The sequence below is a fragment of the Chiloscyllium plagiosum genome, chromosome 19 (genome assembly GCF_004010195.1).
Source record: "Chiloscyllium plagiosum isolate BGI_BamShark_2017 chromosome 19, ASM401019v2, whole genome shotgun sequence".
Taxonomy (NCBI): domain Eukaryota; kingdom Metazoa; phylum Chordata; class Chondrichthyes; order Orectolobiformes; family Hemiscylliidae; genus Chiloscyllium; species Chiloscyllium plagiosum.
Genome location: NC_057728.1, coordinates 27,782,108 through 27,806,840, shown reverse-complemented (window position 1 = coordinate 27,806,840; position 24,733 = coordinate 27,782,108). Strand labels below are relative to the sequence as shown.

The window sequence follows — 24,733 nt, the reverse complement described above, 5'->3', positions numbered from 1 at the left end:
TGTGAACAGAGGATGAAAAGTGAAGAAGCACTCTACACAATATTCAATGCATCTCTGATGGATCAAACAAGTAATGGCATTGAAGATAGCCACTGAATTAATCATGGGCATCAACTATACCTGCCTTTTTGATTAACACACCCAAAACAAACTTTGGGCATTAAGAATTGATGTTAGAGTAGAGATAACCTGGTGTGGAGAACATTAAAAAATAAAACATTATTTACATAATATTTACAATGTGACAGATATCTGAGTCGTTAGCTGCCACTGAATGATGCAGTCATAGGGAAAGGGCAGTTGGAGATTTCATTGGAGAATTATGTAGATATAAGCCTTTGAAACAGAAACAGACTTAATCTGGCTTTATCATTGCTTTGTGTAAGGCTGACTACACTAAGCTTCGTGATCCACTGGAATATCTGCGCCTGCGTACAAAAGGGTTAGGAGGGCAATACTGGTGCGGGTGGTTGTAGGGTGGGGGTGGAGGTGGAAGAGGTGGCTGATGAGTGTTTTTTACAGGTGTTCCTTGAAGCCCATCTTCCTTTAATTTGCGAGGCGTGGAGCTAGTGGAGTTGTTGTCTGTTCCCACTTGGTGAATAGGTGTCTCATTCTGAGCGGTGTCGGATTTGTCTGGTTTCACAGGGACTACTATGACATTCACAATCTGTTGGCATTGGAGTAGCGTTTCAGGGAGATGATCCATGGCTCCTGATACAGCTGAGTTTTCTTGCTTGAAGTTAAGAAGGGTGCTTTGCTGGACTGCGCACTCTTGGTTCCCCTCTGAGCTGTGCTGATAGGCTTGAAGCCTATTGTGAATTGATACCTAGGTTAGAAACAATCAACACATGGTACATTAATATATAAATATTATATATTCAGTGAGCAAGCTGTTCCTGCTTTTTGTGACTAATGATCAGAAGACAAAGGGCATTGATTAGCTCAAGAGATTTTATCATACTGTGCTTTGTTTCAGAAGAGATGATCTGACTTTCATGAATTCATATATACTAACACATGAACAAATTTTGTGTTAGAATATAAACCTTTATAATTTTGGGGTTATTTTCAATGCACTTGGAATGAAATCTCTTCATTGTGTGCAATCTGCAGTGCTGTGTCTTTTGTTCCCAAAACTGCACTCAGTTTTAAAGTCTCCCCTAAGTTTCCACCTCACTTGCATATCCCTGATTGTTAATGAAGTTGACTGAAATGAGGCAGTAGGGTTTTCCCAGCAAAGCTCATGACAAATGGTCTTATTTGCAACCAGCAGGCCCGCTGAAAATCTCACCCTGTATCTCTTACATTGTGAGAGTGAAGAGTCAGTATACAGTTGGTGTCTTAGAAATGATGTGCAAATGCCACATTTACAGCAACAAATTATAAAATTGCTATTTGCAAGCATGAAACTTCTGTACTCTCCAATTTATTCAAAATGGTCACTGTAATCATGGAGTTTAAAGGGGTAGAGATAAGTTCACCATTTGGAACCTACAAATGTTGAATATAAAGCACAGAAATGAATATTCATACAGGAGAAGCTGGTGCTGTTCTTTTATAGTGGTATAAATCAGGTCTCACTGAGTCTCCTTTAGCTTTAGTGTTCGTCTCTAGTCATAACCAGAAGCAGCACTGTAATTTATGACACTTAAATTGTTCTTCAGAACTGCTCAACATAGTCAATCACATCAGTTAGTGTATTGGAGACTTCTAAACCTCTATTGGAAGATCTGCTCAGATAGCAGAACTAGTCACAATTTTGTTACGCTACAACAAATGGCTTGCAGTTTTAGTTAAATAAGGGCAGTGTTAATAGTGCTCACAGCAACATTAAATTAAGGTAGATACATGATTTTAAGTCAAATTTGAGAAATTGATGTTGGAAAAATATTTTTCCACTGTTAGCACCCCAAGAATGGAAGTCACTGTCAGTCTCTCCATTGAAACGCGTTGATTAATATAATGTTGCTGTATTTACTTATTGTTATGAAGTAAATATGTTATAAAAACTTAGAAAGCTGCCCTTTGGTTACATCAGCCAAAAACATTTGCTTCCATGTATATGCTGACAACAGCCAGATCTACCTCATCGCCAACTTTACTGCTCCACTGTTGCTAAAGTATGTACTGCTTATCTTATATCCAGTATTGAGGAGCAGGATTTTCCTCCAATTATAAATGGCAAAATTGAGTGACTGTGTTTGGTCTCTGTTCCAAACAATGTTCCTAAAGTGAACCATTTGTCTCCATTGCATCAGTCTAGGATTAAACTCATCTGTTCAGAACCTTGGTGTTTTGACTTTGAGATGGGTTTCCAAACACATATGTATTTGCTTAACATTGACCAAGTTTGCCCTTACTTCAGCTCATATGCTTTTGAAATCAGCAAAAATGCCTTCATTACCTCTTGACTTGAGCCTTTTGCACACTATGCACTGCTCTTCCACATTCTACACGCCATAAACTTAAAGTCAAATTCCTGCTGTTTGTGATTAACTTATGACAAGACCTGTTTACCTCCCAAGTCTGTGATCGCTGACCCATATTGATTTTAAAATTCTCATCCTCACTTCCAAATTTCTCCCAGGCCTCACCCTTCCAAATCTCTATAATCTTCTCCATACCCACCATCACCTTCCAAAATAGCTGTGTTCATTGAATTCTGAGCTGTTGAACATTGTTAATGTTAACCATCCACTTCTAGTAGCAGTGCTGTCAGTTGCCTAGGACCTAAATTCTGGAATTCATTTAAAATTTATCTCTTGACCAAGTTTTTGGACTCTGGATTTTGTTTTATAATATTCCTGAGAAATGCTTTAGAATGTTTGATTATGTCAAAAGTAATTGTCATTGTTCTTGTGGCTAAAAGTTAAATCAAGTCAATTTAAGTCTACATTTGGAAATATAAAAGAAAAACTAGGAGCAGACCATTTGGCCTCTCGAGTCATCTCTGCCATATTTCCAGAACATGTTAATCTTCTATTTCAACACCATTCCCATTTCACTCCCACTCCCATATTTCCTGATACCTTTAAGAACAAGTTAATGTTAATTACAGTCAATCAACTGCACTCACACCAAACATGAACTATTAGAAATGTGAAGGCCCACTCTTTCAGGTCTTCAGTGATGGACTTTTAAAAAAGAACCCAATCTTTATTTTTGTTCTTTTGGTTAATTTTCATATTTTTCCTTCTGTAATAGATTTGACATCAAATTTACAATTCCTGATTCAGACTCTTTTATCTGATTGATTAAGAGAAATAGATCTTGGATGCCCTATTGAGTATCTCCAGCTCTGTATCTGCGTACAAACTTTCACGGAAATTAACTGACAAGGTCTAACTAATTTTGGGTTCCATTCATTAGCCCACCACAACAATGTGTGGCCAATTGTGATCTTTTATTTTCTTTTGTAAGATAAGCCTCGACTTGATTCAAAAGAGTAATGCTTTACCAGAGTGCAATATCTCAGTCAGAATCTCAGAACTGTTAATCTCACTTCACTTAAGAAAAGATTTAAACTTATGAAAAATTATGCAGAATGTCTGGGAGAACAGGTAAAGTGGACTCTCTCAATTTCTCATCTTATTTCAGCAAAATTTTAGAAAACTGGCGTAATCTATAATTTGTGCCATCACTCTGAGATTTCTAGCAAGAAATTGAGAAAATCTCTATTGAAACTGTACCTGATAGCATCTACTATTGAGCAATCTTTCCAATGCTCCAATACTAGAACTCAAGGGTCTTTTTCCCTCCAAATGTTTAGTATAATGACTCAGAAACACTGCAAGATATAAGAAGGATGGCTACAAACATAAGCATTCAGTGGGGAAGGAACTGTGCTCAAAAGCGGGACAGATCGGACAATCAGAATTCCACTTTACCATCCTGATTGGATTGGCAATTTCCCTAAGTCTGCAACTTGAGGATAAGATAATGCAAAATTAACCCAATGCAACATTACTTCAACATAATAACTTTGTGATGAAAACTGCTAAGATCTCTTAAAAATTTCCTCGTGCTCTAAACCAAAAATACAAGAAAATATTTGACACAATGTATGCCATTCTGATCATCATGTGATGGGAAAAATATCGTTACGTTGAGAAGAGTGAAAGTACAGATCAATGACAACACCCCAATATTAACACAAGCCAGGAGTTGGGTATAGGATGCAAACAGGCCTGAACACAGCTGTGTAATGCCCAAGACTTTTCCTGGTCAGGGGCCCATCTGAGCAGCTAGCTGAGAGTGGCAACTGATTGATGGACAGTAGGAGAAGGCTGCCTAGCACTCATTAAGTGTTGAGGATTAGCATCACATCAGAGTTTAGTAAAACTGGGAAGGGCAAATTTTCTTTATAGATCCTGGAGAAGATCAAAACCTCTTGCTTCTCCTGACCACACAACGTAAGTAAAAAGACTTAGCTATTTTAGCCTCTTCCAGCTTGTCTGTTCTTCCCAATCAGACATAGGGAGGACAGCACATATGTGGTGAACAGTTGGACATTGGAGATGAGTATGAGTGACATGGAGTCAGGCATCATGAAGGAGTTGTACTTCAGAAGAGGAGGCATACATGGAGGGAAAGAAAGATTAGGAGAGTGTGTGGGAATCAGGTGAGAGTTGGAGAGGTGGGAGGCAGATTTTGGTGGAGGGAATAGATAGCGAGATAATGGAGTGGGGGTTGAATTGCAAGTTGAGAGAAGTCAAATATTGATAGGTGGCTGCACACGGAGCAAGAAGCAGACTGCATCCCACTATGTAAGTGTGTGATAATGCATGGGCGGCCTGATCACAGGGTTGTAAGTGGATTAGCTTGAAGGGCTGGTGGGAAGTATACATGCTCTTCCTGACCCACAGCAGGGCTGGAAACACACTTACCAGCTCTCACCTTGCTTTAGCTGCCAGGTTTCCTGAGGCATGGGAAATCCAAACAGCCAGTGTTAAATCTAGAACAAAACTAAAATCTTGGATGCATAACCTTATAAAAATGTTTTGATGATTGGCCAGCTTCAGAGAACAGGTTGGTCATCTGTCCATTAATTTGCCTCCATTAAAGAGAAATTGGCATAGTGGAGGTAGGCAGAGTCAGGTTCCCATTTTATTTTTAACCCAGTTAAAATGTATAAAACCATTTCAACAAAAATGGTGCATGTTTGTCACTGTCAAATTGCAATGTGAATATTTTGCTTCTGTCTGATAAGTGCATTTGTGGCCATGCATACAGGAAGTGCTTTCTCTGCTTCCAGCAGGAAATCAATAGCATCAGTACTAGACCTCAAATTGCCAATATAATCATGTGATCATTTTAATAAAGAACTTGCAGGCCTCACTTTATTTGGCTAAATTTTATTAATATTTGTTTCATTTCACCTCCATCAATTGATGATAAGCTCGACAATGATAATATAGGTTATTTCAAATAAAATGGAATATCACAATGGCACAGTGGTTAGCACTGCTGCCTCACAGCACCAGCGTCCCAGGTTCAATTCCAGCCTTGGGCGACAGTCTGTGTAGAGTTAGCACATTCTCCTCGTGTCTGCGTGGGTTTCCTCCGGGTGCTCCGGTTTCCTCCCACAGTCCAAGCTCCGGTTTCCTCCCACAGTCCAAAGATGTGCAGGCCAGGTGAATTGGCCATGTTAAATTGCTCATATGTTAGGTGCATTAGTCAGAGGGAAATGGTCTGGGTGGGTTACTCTTCAGAGGATTGGTGTGGACTGGTTGGGCCGAAGGGCCTATTTCCATGCTGTATGTAATCTAATCAGCAACATAATTCACAGAGCTTTATTTTATCAGAAAACTGAAATGAAGCTTTTAGAATTTGAGATGTTTGTGAGGTTACCAATGGTATGAAAATGTTGTATTTCAAATACTTTATTTTATATTTATTATCAGTATTTGCTTTGATAATCAATTTGGATAGATCTCTTGTTACTTTGATCCACTTTAGGTACAGTCCTAAGGTTTCATTTATTGGCTGGAATCCAATCATCTCTCTATGGCCAGTCACTCTGCACCATGTTGTAGAGAATTGATTCAATCACATGTACAAAGTTTCATGTTTAAAGATTTAAAGTTAACAGCGATCACCATTTGACAAGAACTTGAAATGATCACCTGTCAATTCATTTTTTAAATGTCAATGAATAATGACTTACTTTATCTTTTGATCTGTATATCTTTTACATTGTTAATCTTGCTGAGATCATCGGGGGACTATTTTGGAAGAGATACAATATCAAACACTACAAGAGAGTTTGACTATCACAAACACGATGGGTCCAGATTTTTCAATAGTCAGATAATCATTTCTAAAGGTGAATGGGAGCTGTTCATGAAGGCTTTGAGGAATCCCCAGTGTAGCACACTGCAAAGAAATTGTCCACAAAATTGAAGCGAATTCTGAAACAGTTTGGACCCTTCAAACTTTCTCCTTTTAAATCAGAGAATCAAAGGTTACACTCCAATTAAGTAAATAGTTTCTCAGGGAAAGGTAAACTATTAAATACTCAGTCTAACTACTGGGAAGCTATTACACTGACACCCAACTTTCCTCACACACCTTCAACTACACCTTTCCCAAGATTCCCCCAGATCCTCACCCTAGCTTGACATCCCACGGCTCCAACCTCACACTCCCATACCCCATCACATGACCCCACCCTCCCCCACTCAACCCCTCCTTCCCCTACTAAGGGATAGTTCTTTCAGCATCCAAAAGCTGGCCCCTGCTGTCAAACCCACCCTTCTTCACCTGCATACAACTCAACGTCCCAACTCTCCTGGTACCCAATACTTGCCTGAGATCTTCACTCCACCACCCTCCGCCAACCTGGCACCATATGTCCTATACATCTGGTACCCTAACCTCCCCCATTTTGCAGGAACCGTTGAAGTGGCTGTCTGTAGTGCTGGCATTATTTCAGAATATGATGACTGACTGCTTTGAAACAGGAAGATGGTTTGCCTGCTCCTGATTTAATAACATACTGGATCTGACTGAATAAGAGTACAGCTCCACACTTCTAAAGGAATGTCAATTGGAATCTCCTTAGAAATGAGGAGCTTTTTCATTTAAAGAAAAAGGAACAGAGCGACAATTTTCACGTGATTGTCACTTCCCAGAAAACCTGGCGCAATGGAAATGGTGTCTGCTGAAGCATTTGAACAGTATTTATATTTCTGTTGATAATTGAACATGATCCCTTCACAACATTCTGGCTGGTTCAATTTTCTCCAAAAGACCTCCTGCTTCCAAACAATTTCAATAGTATGTATTGTTGCAGCTAAAATGGTCATATAAGAACATATTACAAACTTTTGCAATCATTTTTCAGAAATAATGAATAATAAGAGGGAACCCAATGGTACTACTCACTTTGTTCTGCAAGAGTAGAAATATATTGAAAAAGTTAAACTACAAAATTATTCCAAATTAAATATTGAATTCAAAGCAACAAATGGATGCCAGTGGAATGTAGCCTTAAAACAGTATTGAGGAAGTTCTTTATACAAGAACTGATCAATGCTTTGAACAGACTGGGACATATAGTTGGGGGCAGGGAGATTCACATGTTTTCCGAACAGATTCACCTGGGTAAGTTAATTGGTCATCCTCATCTGCATTCATTTTGTGCTCACAGAATGTTTATCTAATGCATATTTTATTAATCTCTAATGGATTTGAATTACCTATCTAGGAATTTGTGTGGCATTTTCAGACAGTTCCTGTAATTCAGGGCTCCTCTGTATCTGATTCAAACACTAGCCAAATCATCTCTGCAGATGATGTCACTGAATTCAACAAGTACTTTTATCTTTTGAGTGGCCAACATCAATACTGAAATAATTGCACACTTTTCTTTTTAAGACAGCACTGAAGTGCACAAAAAAGTGAGAAAAGATTCCATTCAAATAATTCTTGGCAAATTTCATTTTTGTTCCAGTGACCACAGAAATAATGTGCAAACCTTCATGTACTAACTCATCAAATTAGTGTTGAAATGGCAAAATTTCCTACCCCAGTGTTCTGTGGATCAATTATTGAGTTTATTTAGAATTTAGATCAATAGATATTTAGACGCCAAGGAATGAAGGGAAACTGGAATAAGTCGAAAATAATGTTGTAGTTGAAGATCAGCCATCTACTGACAGAATGGAGAAGTGGATCGAGGAGTCATTTGATCTACTCCTGCTCTTAGGTTTAATGTTCTAAGAGGGACAATAGCCCTAGCCTTACTAATGGTATGTCTGAAATGAACTGGATCAAGGTATACAAAAGAAAAAAAGTATTGATACAATCCACAACAAGGCAAGTCCATATTGCAAATATTTTTACCATTCATCTGTACAGGTAATCACAGACTTACATATGCCCTGCTTTCCCCAAACAAACTCTTTCTCTGTAAAGATTGTGAACCATTAGGCTAACAAAATGCTAAATATTTGACTCAGCATAAAATTCAGCAGGATACAGCAGCTTTAAAAAATGTTTATTAATATTTTTCCTTGCTTTCTCAAACATAATTTCTTACTCATCAGATCCAGTTTGAAAATTTGAGGCACTCATTACACTTGGCACTATTTCCAAACTGGACAATGAAGGGGAGTGCTGCACTATTGTTTTGAATTCAGGATAAGAATGCTTCCATGAGGAGAAACATAGCAGTAATGAGGAGGAGAGAAAGAAGGCGATTGAGAGAGAGAATCTTAAAATGGGGTTTATGAATACTGGAGTAGTGGGAAAGAAATTAGGACCAGAAATAGATTACTGTGTTTCTAAAAACTGCACGTTAATCAAATAACTGTATGTTTCAGCAACGAAAATCACAATATAGTTGAGATCATTGACAAAGAAAGGTCAGTCAAGAGGGAAAGGAGACTATTAATCAATAATAAAAAAGCAAGATAGAGTCTGGAGAACATTGGGAAAGACACAAATAAACCAGCAGAGAGTTGGCACAAATTATCAAGGAGAAAGTAGACTGAGTAAGAAAGGAAAACATCCAAAGACAGAGAATTTAGCTAATAGGTCGATATTAGGTACAGTTGAGTGACCCAAATGATAGAAAGGAGATGATCAAATTGAGCTAAGATAAACAAAAATCAGAAAAATACTGACTTGAAGATTATGAATATAAAAGGGTTAAAGAATGTTGAGCAATAAAAATATGGAAACAAGGAAACTAATTGTGTTAAGACAGTAAGAGGCATGCACGATATAGGGGCAAAGTAAATGGTTGACAGATTTGTGAAAATTATAATTAAGGAGGATAAGAAATATAATGTGACAGATGGTAAGATTGAGGACGAGAATAATAATGTATTTAAGCAAATTATAAAAGAATGATGAGGTAGAAGGCATTTGAATATCATTGACAGGATGATAAAATAAAGTTAACCTGTGATTGGACAGCACTGCAAATGAATTAAAGAATGGTAATGAGAGGGCAAAAAAAGTGAAAATCTTAGTGCAGGTGTAGCAAAACTTGAGGTTAATTATAGACAAGGGGTTTCTTTTAATTCTTTCATAGGATGTGTGCATTACCATCTAGGTCAGCATTCCATCACTAATTACCGTGAAGGTGGTAGTGGTGTGCCACCTTCTTGAGTTGCTGCAGTCCATGGGCTGTGGGGACATCCACAATACTATTAGGAAGGCAATTATAGGATTTGACCCAGCGACAATAAAGGAATTGAGATATAGCTCCAAGTTGGGATGGTGTGTGATTGAGAGTGAAAATTGCAAATGGTGATGTTCCCGTATATCAGTTGCCCTTATTCTTATCCTAAATGGTAAAGGTCACAAGTTTGGAAGGTGCTGTTGAAGAGGCCTTAGTGTATTAGTGCAATGCATCCTGTAGATCGTACAAACTGCTGTGACTGTGTGTTTGTGGTGATGAAAAGTGAATATTTCAGATGGTGAATGTGGTGCTAATCAAGCAGGATGCTTGTGCCTGGTTGGCTTCAACCTTCTTAAATGTTGCTGGAGCTACACTCATTTAGGTAAGGGTCATGTACTTCATCACATGCCCGACTTGTGCCTTGTTGATAATGGATGGGCTTTGGCAGTTAGAAGGTGAGTTATTTAGCACAGACATTCAAGCTTCTGAGCTGCTCCTGTGTACTTGGATAATCATATTCAATTTCTGGTCAATGGAAGCCCCCAGAAGGTTGATGGTGGGGAACTTGGCAACTGGTAACGCCATTGAACATCAAGGGAGTGGGTATTTGACATATCCCCAGATGATAAGAAGGAGGATTTTGCAGAATTGCAGTGATTGTTTTCTGTGCCTAGGTGATCCATTTGGTTTCATTCCCCATTTACTTTTCTGCAGTGATTCAATACAATTCAGTAGCATGCCAGGCCATTTAAGAGCCTGGAGTTACATGTAGGCCCAACCTAGTAAGGTTGGCAGATTTCCTTCCCTAAAGGATAATAGTGAACCAGATGGGAGCTTTAAAAACAGATTAGATTTTAAATCCAGATTTGTTACTTAATCTTAGATTTCACCAGCTGTCATTTGAACCCATATCCCCGGAACATTAGCCTAGGCCTCTAGATTGGTAGACCAGTGAGATTAACACTACACCGATACTTTCCTATAGAAAAAAAAAGGCTGATGGAATGATTTAGAAATATAAAATGAAGAAGACACAGCAAGACAATTAAGCTAATTCCCAACCTACTCCCCAACCTCATGTATTAATATCCATTCTTATAACTCAAGTGCAATCTGACATTTTCTGTCTCTCAGCCTACTCCTTTGTTCTCAACACACTATCTTCAGCATATACCACTATTTCCTAGCTACTATTATTTCTGAAAAGTGTCACCAGACCCGAAACTTTAACTCTGCTTTCTTTCCACAGTGAGTTTCTCCTACAATTTATTTTTTACAGTCTGATTGGTTCTGTTACTTTTCTCTTGACTAGTTTGCATCGGTGATTATTTCAAACACTGTTCACTCATAAATAAACATCACCAGTATTCATTTTACTTTTAATTTCATTTTAATCACTGGGAAAATTACATATTCTGTTCACTGGTAAAATTACATATTCTGTTTTCTAGCTTAGTTTAAAGTAGAAAAAGGAACAAAATGCTTGAGAAGAATAAAGTAACTTATGAAAGGGATTGGGTACTGCTGTCAAACATATAACAAGCTATCAAAGATTATAAACATAAAGAAAGAAAATGCTCAGAAATGGGATGGTTCACTAAGGCACACATTTTAGATGGTACACAAAATGATTTGTGATTGAGAGAGGAGACCTTTGATGAAACTTCTCAAAGAGTGAAGCAAGTTCAAGAAGAGATTAATAACTTTGAAAAGGGAACAAACAAGTTATGAGGAAGAAACAACACTAAGGTGAAAAAATGAAACTGAGGGAAAATATTGATCATAGGCAGCAAGACTAAGCTGAGAGAGAAAAACACATGTAGAGCTCACAGACTCTTGAGTATGGGAGAAATAATTTGGGGTGAAAATAAAGGACAAATCACAGAAAAGGTAGAAGATAGAGTGTGGTGGTGGAGGGTTGTTTTTCAGATTGGAGGCCTGTGACCAGTGGAGTGCCACAAGGAGTGGTGCTGAGTCCACTACTTTTCATCATTTATATAAATTATTTGGATGTGAGCATAAGAGGTATAGTTAGTAAGTTTGCTGATGACACCAAAATTGGAGATGCAGTGGACAGCAAAGAGGGTTACCTCAGATTAGAACAGGATCTTGACCAGATGGGCCAGTGGGCTGAGAAATGGCAGATGGCATTCAATTTAAATAAATGCGAGGTGCTACATTTTGGGAAAGCAAATCTTAGCACGAATTATACACTGAATGGTAAGGACTTAGGGAGTGTTGCTGAACAAAGAGATCTTGGAGTCCAGGTTCATAGTTTCTTGAAAGTGGAGTAGCAGGTAGATAGGATAGTGAAGAAGGTGTTTGGTATGCTTTCCTTTGTTGGTCAGAGTATTGAGTACAGGAGTTGGGAGGTCATGCTATGCAGAACATTGGTTAGGCAACTGTTGGAATATTGCATGCAATTCCGGTCTCCTTCCTATCGGAAAGATGTTGTGAAACTTAAAAGGGTTCAGAAAAGATTTACAAGGATGTTGCCAGGGTTGGAGGATTTGAGCTATAGGGAGAGGCTGAACAGGCTGGGGCTGTTTTCCCTGGAACATTGGAGGCTGAGGGGTGACCTTATAGAGGTTTACAAAATAATGAGGGGCATGGATAGTCTTTTCTCCAAGGTGGGAGAGTCCAGAAGTAGAGAGCATAGGTTTGGGGTGAGAGTGGAAAGATATAACAGAGACCTAAGGGGCAACTTTTTCACTCAGAGGGTGGTATGTGTATGGAACGAGTTGCCGGAGTAAGTGGTGGAGGCTGGTACAATTGCAACATTTAAAAGACATCTGGACGGGTATATGAATAGGAAGGGTTTGGAGGGATATGGGCCAGGTGCTGGCACATTGGGATGGGATATCTGGTCGGCATTGACAAGTTGAACCGAAGAGTCTGTTCCGTGCTGTACATCTCTATGACGCTATGACTCAATGAGATCAGCAAGGACCAAATCAAAATGAGTGATATTCAGAGTATAATGGCAACAGGCAACAAAATTGAGGGAGATAAACATGTCCAAGAGACAAGGAGAAGGCAGAAGTATAGGTAAGGCCACTAGACATTAGAAGGGAAATTAAACTAACATTCCAGACCTTTTGGGCTTTTTATTTGAGAAAAGCAGTGAAACTGAGAATACAGTATTATTATTGGGGAGAAGGAAAGATGGGTGAGATGCAAACCATTCAGGAGAAAGCAAGCCATGTACTTACAGGGATAGAGAGTATTAAGAAACAAAACTATGTTGTAGAAAAGATGTCCATTTCAAAGAATAGTAATGAAACACAAAGAAAGCATTGAGGAAGTAGATAATATACACTTGGATAGAGCAGGAAAGTGCTCTCTAAGAGATCAGCAAACTAGGAGGGAACAAAATTATTGAAAAGGACAAACTGGGAGAGAATGCAATTTCAAGAAAATTAAACTTGGTTAAATAAAATGCACAGGGAAAACTGAATCGATCTGGAACAGTTACAAGCTGAGGTAAAGAATCTGAGAAGGAGTATTACAAGGAAATAATAAAAAGAATGACTTTGTGTGGAGATAAACTAGGAAAGAATTGTTTTAAAGTTTATTCATAGGATGCGAGCATCATTGGCAAGGACACCATTTACTGGTCATCTCTATTTGGCCTTGCCTTCTTGAATTGCTGCAGTCTAGATAGTGCAGACCCAACCACAATGCTGTTTCTGACATTGTGAAAGAATACAAATTGAAGGAAGGCATAAAAGGATAAGGAAAAATATAAAAACCATTGAGAAAATGTGTTGGGAGGAGATAAACTTAGAGAGGAGGGAGATAAAGAGAAAGCTGTGAAGGAGATAGGCCACCTTGGGGGATGATGACAATGTGTTGGGAAGAAAAATAAATTGAAGCACAGCTTGGAGACTGAAAGGTTCATTTATCAATATTTTGAGATGACAGAAAGAGAATGAGAAATTGTCTCAGAAGAAAACCACGGTCAGAAAGAACTGCAACATAATGGAGGTACTGAACTAAAAAAAAATAGGGAAAAAGACAAGAAGTTGAGAAAAGGAAACACCAATCTCCAAAAGAATTTGAACTTCAGTGTTTTTTTTCAGTCAGACCATCTCTCCTGATTGTTTATCAGCTCTCATTGTTCAAAAATATTAGTAGAAAATAAATGAACAAAGGATGCCAACATCACTGCAAATTATTTGTTAGATGCTGACACTCCTTGCTTTTATGATCTCAGATTGTCAAACTGTACAAACCATATCCAGGTATGTGTCAATGGAGTTAAAGGGCAATGCCAGGTCAGGGTAGTTTATATTAAACTTTAGGTAACTATGAAGCAAAAAACACAGGCCTGTTCCAAAGTAGGAGCTTCTTACCTCCACAGTGTTGTTTGTGGTCTTGTTTTCTCCAGACTCTTTTTTGCCTTTAAAACAAAGAATACATTTTTTGACATGAGTTGGGCTGTAGCTGTCTGTAGTGCTGAATTCTGGCTGAGCTGTAGTATTTCAGTCTTTGTCAATCTGTACCCCTAAATACAAAAGATGTTGCCTTATGATTCTTCAATAGTTTTGAGGGGAAAAATCTGTAAACTCGCTTGAAGCTTTCATTCACGCTGTCCTTGCATTTCATTATTCAATTTCAGTGACATCATGAATAAGAATATTTGTTCACAGCCTGTATTCTACCTCATTATACTACTGGAACATTGCTTCATAATATCACAGCACAGCAGTCCTACACAAAATGTCTTGTCTCAGGTTACTTCTAAGTTTCAATTGGAAAGACTAAAGAATGATAACAAAGACTGAGTGATTGAGTAGTGTACATATAACACTGAAGCCCCCATCATTTGATTGAACGAACATGGCCATTTCAGAAACATAGCCGTGCCTGCAAACCATTAGCAGTTCTTCTACGGCAAGCTGTGCATTTTAAACATGGAAACCCAGTCAACAGTATTGGAACCTAAAAGATGTACAGTTTCAAAGTTACAGGCACTCATTTAACATTCTAGGTATGGCATCTATTTTTAAAATGTTCGATTGGAAAAAACAAAAGAGAATTCCAGTGCTGAGTTGAGTGGCAAAATCATAAGCTGATATGTCCAGTTTCAATTCAGGGGTCTGTGGACAGATTGGCAAAGTTGAGAGCAACCCCATTATTCTGCCACATGTCTGAATGATTAAATATATACTGGAAGTGACCTGAATACCTAATATATCAGCCAATGAATACGGAAAAAGAGCAGAACTAAGAATAGATGCCAATGGGTACAGTTTATAGCTAATGCTAGAACAAAAAATAACTATACATAATAATATTGACCTAACTGCCTATTATCCCTTTAGTGTCCTGTTTTTGGAATTTAAGTTGTACAACATCTAAATGATGAAGCAAGTCACGAAGTAAAGTGTCTAAGCAATTGTCATATTATAAATAAGAGAAACAAAGTGCAATAATTCAGTGCTAAGAAATACATTTGTACTGTAGCCATTTTTTGTAATATAAGGAAATTCAGCAGCTAAGTTGTGCACAGCAATGAGATAAATGGTGAGATAATCTGACAAAGTACTGGATAAATGATAAATATTGTTAAGAACTCTGAGAGAATTCTCTATTAATTTACAAATCTTGTAAGGTCAGATGAGGGCCATATTTTTATTGGCATGTGGGGTCCTGATGGTGGACCTGAAAATTGCAGACAACTCTACTTCAGCCATTGTTAGACAGTTGGCAAGATTTTCTAGTTACTGTTGGGGCTGCTGTTTCTTTAAAGGATGGCCATTTGTCCTCAGGAGTTGTATCTGGAGTTGTATCTGTAATCTCAGCAAAACCATTTGGAGGAGTGGAAACCACTAGGGTGTTACCTAAAAGAGAGTGCTCCATGGAAGTGGGCAGTGCTCTCAGTTAAGCAAGTGATATCTGAATTGCCATGCCAGGCCAGCCAGCCAGCCAGACACTGCTAAGAGACAGAGGAGGTTCTACAGGGCTGCTATTGTAACTGGGAGGCTCCTTCACAAGCTGACTGAATAAGAGGGGTCACCCCAAAAGTCAAACCTACAATGAGGGGACCAGGATTACCATGTGGTTTCCTCACTTTGTGGAGGGCCCATTTGCTGCTGGTAAAATATCAGCAGTGGCAGGAAGAGGCCCTTAATTACTCACTTACATGGCTGATTTGGCCTCTGCTGGTTGACCTTCATGGTGTTGTGTTAAATGGCATGGCTTTTTTAAATCATTCACGGGATATGAGCATAATTGGCTAGGCCAGCAATTATTGTCCATCCCTAATTATCCAGAGGGAAGTTAAGAAGTAACCACATTGCTGTGGGTCTGGATTTGCATGTGGTCCAGACCTGGTGATGATGACAGTTTCTTTCCCTAAAGGACATTAGTGAACCAGGCATTTTTTTCTGACTTTCGACAATAAATTAATCTACTCTTAATTCTAAATATTTATTGAATTCAAATTCCATCATCGGCTGTGGCAGGATGTGAACCCAGAGCCTTACCTGCCTCTCTTGGATTAACAGTCCAGCATGAATACAACTAGGCTATTACTTCCCCCATTTACTTCATGAAGGTGAGAAGTACGGCAGGTCCAACTTACCACAACCACCCCCCACCCCCCCACCTCCTCCACACGTCTATTTTATATGCTCTCCCTCTGTGTCACCAAATCTGTCCCTAGGGTCAAACAGGTCATCATTACATCACATCCCTCGGTGTGGCACTGACATTTCTGCCTGGATTACATGCTCATATACCTGGAATGGAGTTTCTAATATGGCCTTCTGACTCAGACAGAAGTTAATAATGGGACAACAGTGCAAAGCTGGTAATTTTATCTTGACTATTTCATCTTCTTAAACCATGATTAACTCATATGAAATTATAATGACTAGCATTGCAATTACAGTCTCTACATTCATTCTTATGCCTTTGAGGGTCAAAGATGTAAATGGGATGACTGTTCATGACATTATTAGAATTTCTTTACTTTCAAAAATCATGGTCTCATTATTTAACTATGAATAGAATATATATGTATAGAAGTATTTATATTCATATCTTTTTATTGTTCAAAGGACAGGCAATATGAATAGACGCCATATGGAATCAATAGAAAGTGCTCTCAAGCAAACTGTGACAGGATCACAGCATAATGTCTGCAGAGACTTTATGGAATTAAAGTTTCTAACCTCAAATGCAATATAGAAGAAATTGCCATTTAACTTGAGATATTAAAAATACCTCACAATATATACTGCCCTGTAACAAGGATGTTTAGAGGGCACAAAGTTTTACCCTTTTCCCTACCAAACTAGTACAGCTCCTGGTGGCCTCCAACATTTCAATACTGGATAGCACCAGGGAAGAGTTAGGTATTCATTCTCTCTCTAGTAGAGATCTATCGCTTAGAAACTAAAGAATGGAAAATTAAACTACAACATGTCGAACAAAACCATAACAAGTGAACATAGTTTTGAAATGTGCACATTCAGCTCAGGACTCTTCAAAGTACCATAATCGGAAATGTGTGGAAAGTTAAAGAAAAAGATAAAATGTAGGAAAACATAGATATGTGTTTTCATTGTGAGTAAAGAGAAGAACTGAAGATTGGAGGTAAGATGAGAACAATTAATTAACAAGATGGAAATTTTTTTTAGAAATATCTGAAAAGTGAATTCTTCCTAGTCATTAACGGAGTAGAACAAAGCAGTAGTAAGATGGAAGATGCTTTTGTTTTTAATTCATTCATGGGATATTGCCATTTTGGTGGCCAGCATTTATTGCCCATTTGTAATTGCCCAAAGGACAGTTAAAAGTTAACTACATTCCTGTGGGTCTGCAACCACACAGAGGTCAGACCAGGTAAGGATGGCAGATTCCCTTCCCTAAAAAACATCAGTGAACCCGAGGGGTTTTTATGACAATGAACAGTGGCCACATGGTTGCGAATAGACTAGCCTTTTGTTTCCTCCTCCCCCACTTCCAGATTTTTGTTGAATTCAAATTGCACCATTGCCATATTGGGATTTGAACCCATCGTCCCAAAACATTACCCTGTGCTTCGGGATTACGAGTCTAGGAATATTACGACTTCACCTCCACCTCTTCTCCAGCTCCTCCGTTGTCCTTGGTAATCACATGTATACTCAAACAAAATACAGGGAGAAGGCAGAATAATAAAAAAAACAGTATTATGGAATCTTTGCTTTCTTTACTATGCTGAGGACAATGAACTTGGACCTTGTTTATTTTGGGATATCTACCTAGAAGATATAATCAGGCTATTTAACTATTCAGGATTCAAATTGTTGTTCTGAAGTGGCTCCCATACACATGCTCCATAATGAGAAAAACATCTAGGAAACAGTATAATTTCATGAGTGTAAAAATTCAATTCACTAACGTGTCTTAATAGTTTGGCTTAATGAACTCTGATCATTCTGTTCCTCCTGACTGAATACTCAAAAGTGCCTCATGCCAAACAAGCTAATTATGCCAATTAACTGTTCATGCGTGCATTGCTTTAGGTCTCCCATCTTCTATTCCTGCTTGTAAGAAGCATTTTACTTGAGTGCCATGTGGGTTCCTGTTACTAATTGTCAATAAGACCAAAGATGAGGATAACTATATTGATATATCACCAAGTACATCCTCCCCTTCTCTGTATGTATCAACAGTAAGAATGTTGCTATTTGAGTGAAGGAAATGTACTTGACTTTAGCTACTGAACAATTATACAGTCATAGAGATGTACAGCATGGAAACAGATCCTTCAGTCCAACTCGTCCATGCCAACCAGATATCCCAACCCAATCTAGTCCCACCTGCCAGCACCCAGCCCATATCCCTCCAAACCCTTCTTATTCATATACCCATCCAAATACCTCTTAAATTTTGCAATTGTACCAGCCTCCACCACTTCCTCTGGCAGTTCATTCCATACCCGTACCACCCTCTGTGTGAAAAAGTTAGGTCTCTTTTATATCTTTCCCCTCTCACCCTATACCTATGTCCTCTAGGTCTGGACTCCGCGACCCCAGGGAAAAGTTCATACGTTTTCTGTTGCTAAGAAAGAATATCACCATAATTGTTTCTTTTCAAAATCATATACAGAGAACTAAAGTGAACTTCAGAATCTTGGAAACATCTTCCTGAAACATTTCTCTGGCAATACTATACAATCAGAATATTGAGAAAGAGCTGGTAGCTTCCAATAAGCACAAAACATAATACAGAGCAAAAATTAATGCCAGAGTTATAGTGTGAGAGGTAGAGAATTATTGGTGAACTGAATAAGCAACTGTCAGATTCTGCAGGATACAAATAGAACGACAAAGTTGTAATCCAGTTGGTAATGTTGGATATTGCTCAAGTGGTTTGTGTATATCATGAAAACTTCACAATTTAGTTCTTATTTGAATTTGTTTTTTTTATGTATGATTGATTATTTTGCATGTTACAGGCTATATCAAAGTACTGTCACAAGGTTGAATTAATGAAACATATGCAAAAAGCAGTCTATTAATTCTCTAGCAGGCATTTATCAATTTTCTTTTACAATGGAAAAAATAAAAGGAGGAGCTTGCATTTATGTAAGGAGAGACTAGTGACAGACTTCAAAGAGAGACAGGCTTTGAAATAATCAGAAACATGACAGAGGAAATTTAATTCAGAGAAAGATGATATAATGCATGTTTGCAGGAAGCATGAGGAGAGGCAATGCAAAATAAAGGAGACAATTTTAATCAAGCACAGAAATAGAGAGTGCAAGAGGCATGAGCACAAAATATTGAAGATGGTGAAAGTGGTTAAATTGGCAAAAGAAATCCTTGCTGAAAATGTGTTGCTGGAAAAACGCAGCAGGTCAGGCAGCATCCAAGGAACAGGAGAATCGACGTTTCGGGCATAAGCCCTGAGAAGGGCTTATGCCCGAAACGTCGATTCTCCTGTTCCTTGGATGCTGCCTGACCTGCTGCGCTTTTCCAGCAACACATTTTCAGCTCTGATCTCCAACATCTGCAGCCCTCACTTTTTCTCTAAAAGAAATCCTTGGCTTGGCATAATGTGGAAGCAAGGAAAGTATTACGAGCAGTTGTAAAACTCTGCTTCTGGTTCAGCCTCACCTGCAGTATTTTGTATAGCTCTGAGCATTACACTTCAGGAAAGATGTGTAGGATTTAGAAAGATTGCAGAAAATATTAATGATAATGGAACCAAGAATCGATTGGAGAAGTTTGAATTGCTCTTCTTAAGAGAGGGTTGAAAAGAGATTTGTTAGAGATGTTCAAAATCATAAAAAGTTGAGACAGAACAGATAGAGAGAAATTGTTCACATTGGAAGAAAAGTTGAGAACCAGAGGACACTTATTTAAGATGATTAGCCAAAAATCTAAATGTAGAAAATGTATTTTACATAGCGAGTGCTAAGGATCTGGAATCCACTGCCTAAGAGATGGTGGGAGCAGATTCAAACATGGTTTTCAATGTCGTCATGAAACCAAAACTGAATTCTTTTCCTCCCAAGAATAAAATAATAAAAGTGAAAATACATAAGTTGATGTTTCTGTTTTGCATTTGACCATTTAATTTCAGGCATATCATTAGCACAGATTTCAAACCATGTCACAAGTTACAACTTGTATCATTGCACCAGTTACCACTCTGTGCCCTCTGCCATGTTTGTCAAAATAAACTAAAGAATCTAAAGTTATAACCTGTGCTCTAAGAACAGAACTTCACCCGCCAGGAATACCATTGCAATTTCAGCATGTATTTTCCCAAAATTTCTCTCCATTAAAAACAAAACATGAGAAAATGTCATGAGAGTTTGAGTTATTACCATGAATCACCGTACTTTCACATCTCTTCTTTCTAGCATCTAAAAGGAAAATAGGTCATTGTTAAGAATTTCCACTTTGACTTTGAGTAGGGTGAGGAAGCATGGAATATGGATAGAGATGGATGCAGCGCAGACAGCTCCATGATTGAGGTGGAATATTAATTCAGACACAGCAAAACAACTTATGATTTGACTTCTGGATGTGTATAGAAATGGAACATTAAAATTGAGGACTATGTCCCATGCCATGGTAATAGTAAAATGACCATGTTCATCTTAATTACTGTCCAGTGAATGTAGAAAATTACAATCTGTTTTTTCTGATGAAAAGTAAGGATAGCATCTGGCTTGGGTTCTGACATCCACCATAATCAAATAAGGTCTTCATGCTTAGTTACTGGGCTTGCACACAGGAATGACCTGAAGACAAATCTGGTTATTGCATTTCCAAAAACATGTGATCGCACTAGAGAGGGTATAGAACTTACGAGGCGGCTGTATGATTAGAGAATTTTAGCTGTGAAGATTGGCTAAGGTTGTTTTACTTGGTACAAAGGATACTAAAGACAAGTTTGACTGAGGTGTAATATAATGTGGGGCCTAGACAGAATGAATAAGAAGGATCGATATTCCTGTATCAGGGAGGTTAAGACAAAATAGGAAAGGAAATGTAAAAACTGGAAAGAAGATGGAAATAGATGTGTCCAGCAAGACATTTTACCTTTACTGAGGTGCCGGATTTACAAATGCATGACTTAGGAAAGCTCGTGCTTACGAATGTGATCCCATACAGGGGTATAATTTTAAAGATCCAACATTAGAATGCTTCCTGTACTTATGAACAGCTCTTTCATATTGTCCTGCATTGCATTCTGACTTGCATAAAAAGTGACTTGCGACTCCAGCACGGAACATGTTCACAACACAGGCACAGCCTGCATTTGGATATGGAAGTGGAAAATTCTAAAGAAAGCCTGCTTCCAAATACTTACATACGTAGAATTTTGATAGCAACAAAACAGGTCATTCAGTCTGGCTGCTGTTTATGTTGCATATAAGCTTCCACCTAACTTATTTCATCTATTCAATATATTATTTTATTCCTTTATTTCCCTCATGTACTTATTTAGCTTCCCATTTAATCCATCTGTGTTATTTACCCCAACCACGTCTTATGATTCATAATGGTTAGTTTTTTCATTACCCAAGGCAGTTAATACAGTAATGAGGTTGTGTTAGAAAAGCACAAAACACTAGTTATAGCCACAGTTAAAAATACTGGATACAGATCTGGTTACTGCATTACCATAAATATGGGATTACACTAGAGAGGCTACAGAACTTATGAAGATGCTGTATGATTAGAAAATTGCAGTTATGAAAATAGGCCGAAATTGTTTTGTTTGGAACAAAGGAGGCTAAAGGTAGATTTAACTGAGGTGTAACATTGAGGGGCCTAGACAGAGTGAATAAGAAGGATCTATATTCCAGTATCAAAGGGGTCAATAATTGATGGGGTGGGGGGGAACTGATTTAATGCAATTGATTAAAGCATGCTTTTCACCAGGGTGTGGTGGTTTTGTGGAGCAGCAGTCTCACACTCTGGGGCCAGAAGCCCTGGATTCGTAAAAATTTTCAAAATAGGAGCTGAAATAGGCCATTCGGCCCAAAAGGCCTGCTCTGCCATTCATTATAATCACAACTGATCATCCACTTCAGTTATCTGTTCCTGCTTTTCCACTATATCCTGTGGCCCTTTAGCCTCAAGTGCTATATTCAAATCCTTCTTAAAATCATTGAACACTGCTTTTTAAGGTAGCGAATCCCACTGACTCATTACTCTCTAGATATATTTAAGATACCTGGTTGGCACGGATGAGTTGGACCAAAGGGTCTGTTTCCGTGCTGGATGTCAATATAACACTATGACTCTGGATGAAGAAATTTCTCCTCATCTTAGTCCTAAATGGTTTATCCCATTTCTGTAGACTGTGACCCTTGGTTCTAAACTCTACCACCATTGGGAATATTATTCTTGCATCTAGCCTGTCTAATCCTATCAGAACTTTATAGATTTCTATGAGCCCCCATTCCTCATTTTTCTGAACTCTAGCAAATATAATCCTAACCAATTCAACCTCTCCTCATACATCAGTCCAGCCATTCCAGAAATCAGTCTGGTAAATCTTCTCTGCACTCTCTCTATAGCCAGAACATCTTTCCATAGATAAGGAAACCAAAGCCGCACACAATATTCCAGGCGTGGTCTCACCAAAGCCTTGTACAATTGCAGCAAGACAGCCCTATCCCTGTCCTCGAATTCCATCACTATGAAGGCCAAAGTACCATTGCTTTCTTTAGTTCTTGCTTCATCAGCATGCTTACTTTATTGGTGTATGAGGATTGGTAGATCTTGTTGCAGTTAATAGTTATTCAGATAATAATCTGCCTTCCTATTTTTGCTACCAAAGTAGATAACCCACATTTATCTACATTATACTGTTTTTGTCATACATTTGCCCATTCACTCAGCTTCCAAATCACACTGATGCATCTCTGCATCCTCCACATAGTTCACTTCCCCATGCCCCTCCACCAGCCCACCCTGCTTTGTATCATCTGTAAATTTGGAGATACTACACTTATTCCCTTCATCAAAATCATCAATATACAATTGTAAATAGCTGGGTTCCAAGCACTAATCCTTCCAGTACCCCAAAAGTCACTGCCTGTCATTTGGAAAACATCCCATTTATTGCTACTCTTTGTTCTCTTACCAGTTAACCAGTTTTTTAATCCATGTCATTACTCAACACCAATCCCACGTGTTTTAATTTTACCCTAATCTCTTTTCTGGGACTTTGTCAAGAGCCCCTGAAATTCCAAATACAACAGTGTCTCCCCCTCATCATTTCTACTAGTTACATTCGTGAAGAATTACATTTGATTTGTCAAGCATGATTTCCTTTCCACAAATCCAAGTTGGCTCTGTTTGTGCCACTGTTTTCAACATATTTACACTCAAGCATTGTTGCCCACCACCGATATCAGGCCGACTAGTCTCTCGTTCCTATTTTCTCTTTGTGTCTCTTCTTGAATAGAAGGATTACAGTAGCTACTCTTCAATCAATAGGAAGTGTTCCAGAGTCTATTTCTAAGGCCACTTCATTAAATACTCTGAATGTAGATTATCAGGCTCTGGGGATGTATCGGACTGCCTTTTCATCAATTTCCCCAACACCATTTTCCTACTAATATTAATTTCCTTTAGTTCCTCACTTTCACCACACCCTGTGTACCCCAACATTTCTCACATATTGTTTGTGTCCTCCTTTATGAAGACAGAACCAAAGTATGTATTTAGTTGATCATCTATTTCTTTGTCCCATTATAAATTCCACTGTTTCTGACTATAAGGAACCTGCATTTGTCTTCACCAATCTTTTTCTTTTCACATGCCAATAGAAACTTTTATAATCAGATTTTTTTGTTCCTTGCAAAGTTACTCTTGCATTCTATTTTCCCTTCCTTAATCAATTCCTTTGTTGAATTTTAAATTGCTCCCAATCCTCAGGTCCGTATTGCTGGCCAATTTCTGTGTTTATTCCTATGTCTAATTTCCTATGATTTTGCCACCTTTTACATTTGATTTTTGCACAAGGCAGGAGGGAGCAATTGCTGCAGTTCACCCATGCACTCTTTGAATGTTAGCCATTCCCTTTCCACCATCATTCCTTTCAGCAACTTTCTCCAAGCTATCATAGCCAACTACCATCATAGTTTAATTGGTTTAGATTCAGACCCTTGTCTCAGAATCAGCTACACCACTCTATATCTTGATGAGGATTTGCATAATATTACGGTGACTGACACCCAAATCTCACTCCAGAATTTAATGGCCAAGAATGATGCATTTCTAATAAAGTTAAGCAAACTGAGTATCAAATTATTAGTCGTTACAAGAGAAGTGGATGTACCTACTAGAGAAGGTGCAAAACTTGACCTACTCTTGGGAAATAAGGCAGGGCAGGTGACTGAGGTGTCAGTGGGGGAGCACTTTGGTGCTAGCGACCATAATTCTATTAGTTTTAAAATAGTGATGGAAAAGGATAGACCAGATCTAAAAGTTGAAGGTCTAAATTGGAGAAAGGCCAATTTTGACGGTATTAGGCGAAAACGTTCGAAAGCTGATTGGAGGCAGATGTTCGCAGGTAAAGGGACGGCTGGAAAATGGGAAGCCGTCAGAAATGAGATAGCAAGAATCCAGAGAA

General features: G+C 38.4%; 1 protein-coding gene across 1 annotated transcript in view; it reads right to left on the bottom strand.

Moving 5' to 3' along the window:
* Window positions 1-228: 228 nt before the first annotated feature.
* The window catches only part of LOC122559430 (IQ motif and SEC7 domain-containing protein 3-like), a 386,113-nt gene continuing 361,608 nt past the window's right edge, over window positions 229-24,733 (bottom strand). Inside the window, exons 13-14 of the mRNA XM_043708878.1 lie at window positions 13,987-14,033; window positions 229-826 (exon numbers count right to left, since the gene is read on the bottom strand). Coding sequence (XP_043564813.1) covers window positions 392-826; window positions 13,987-14,033 — 482 coding nt within the window. The 3' untranslated portion in view covers window positions 229-391. The remainder of the gene's footprint in view (window positions 827-13,986; window positions 14,034-24,733) is intronic.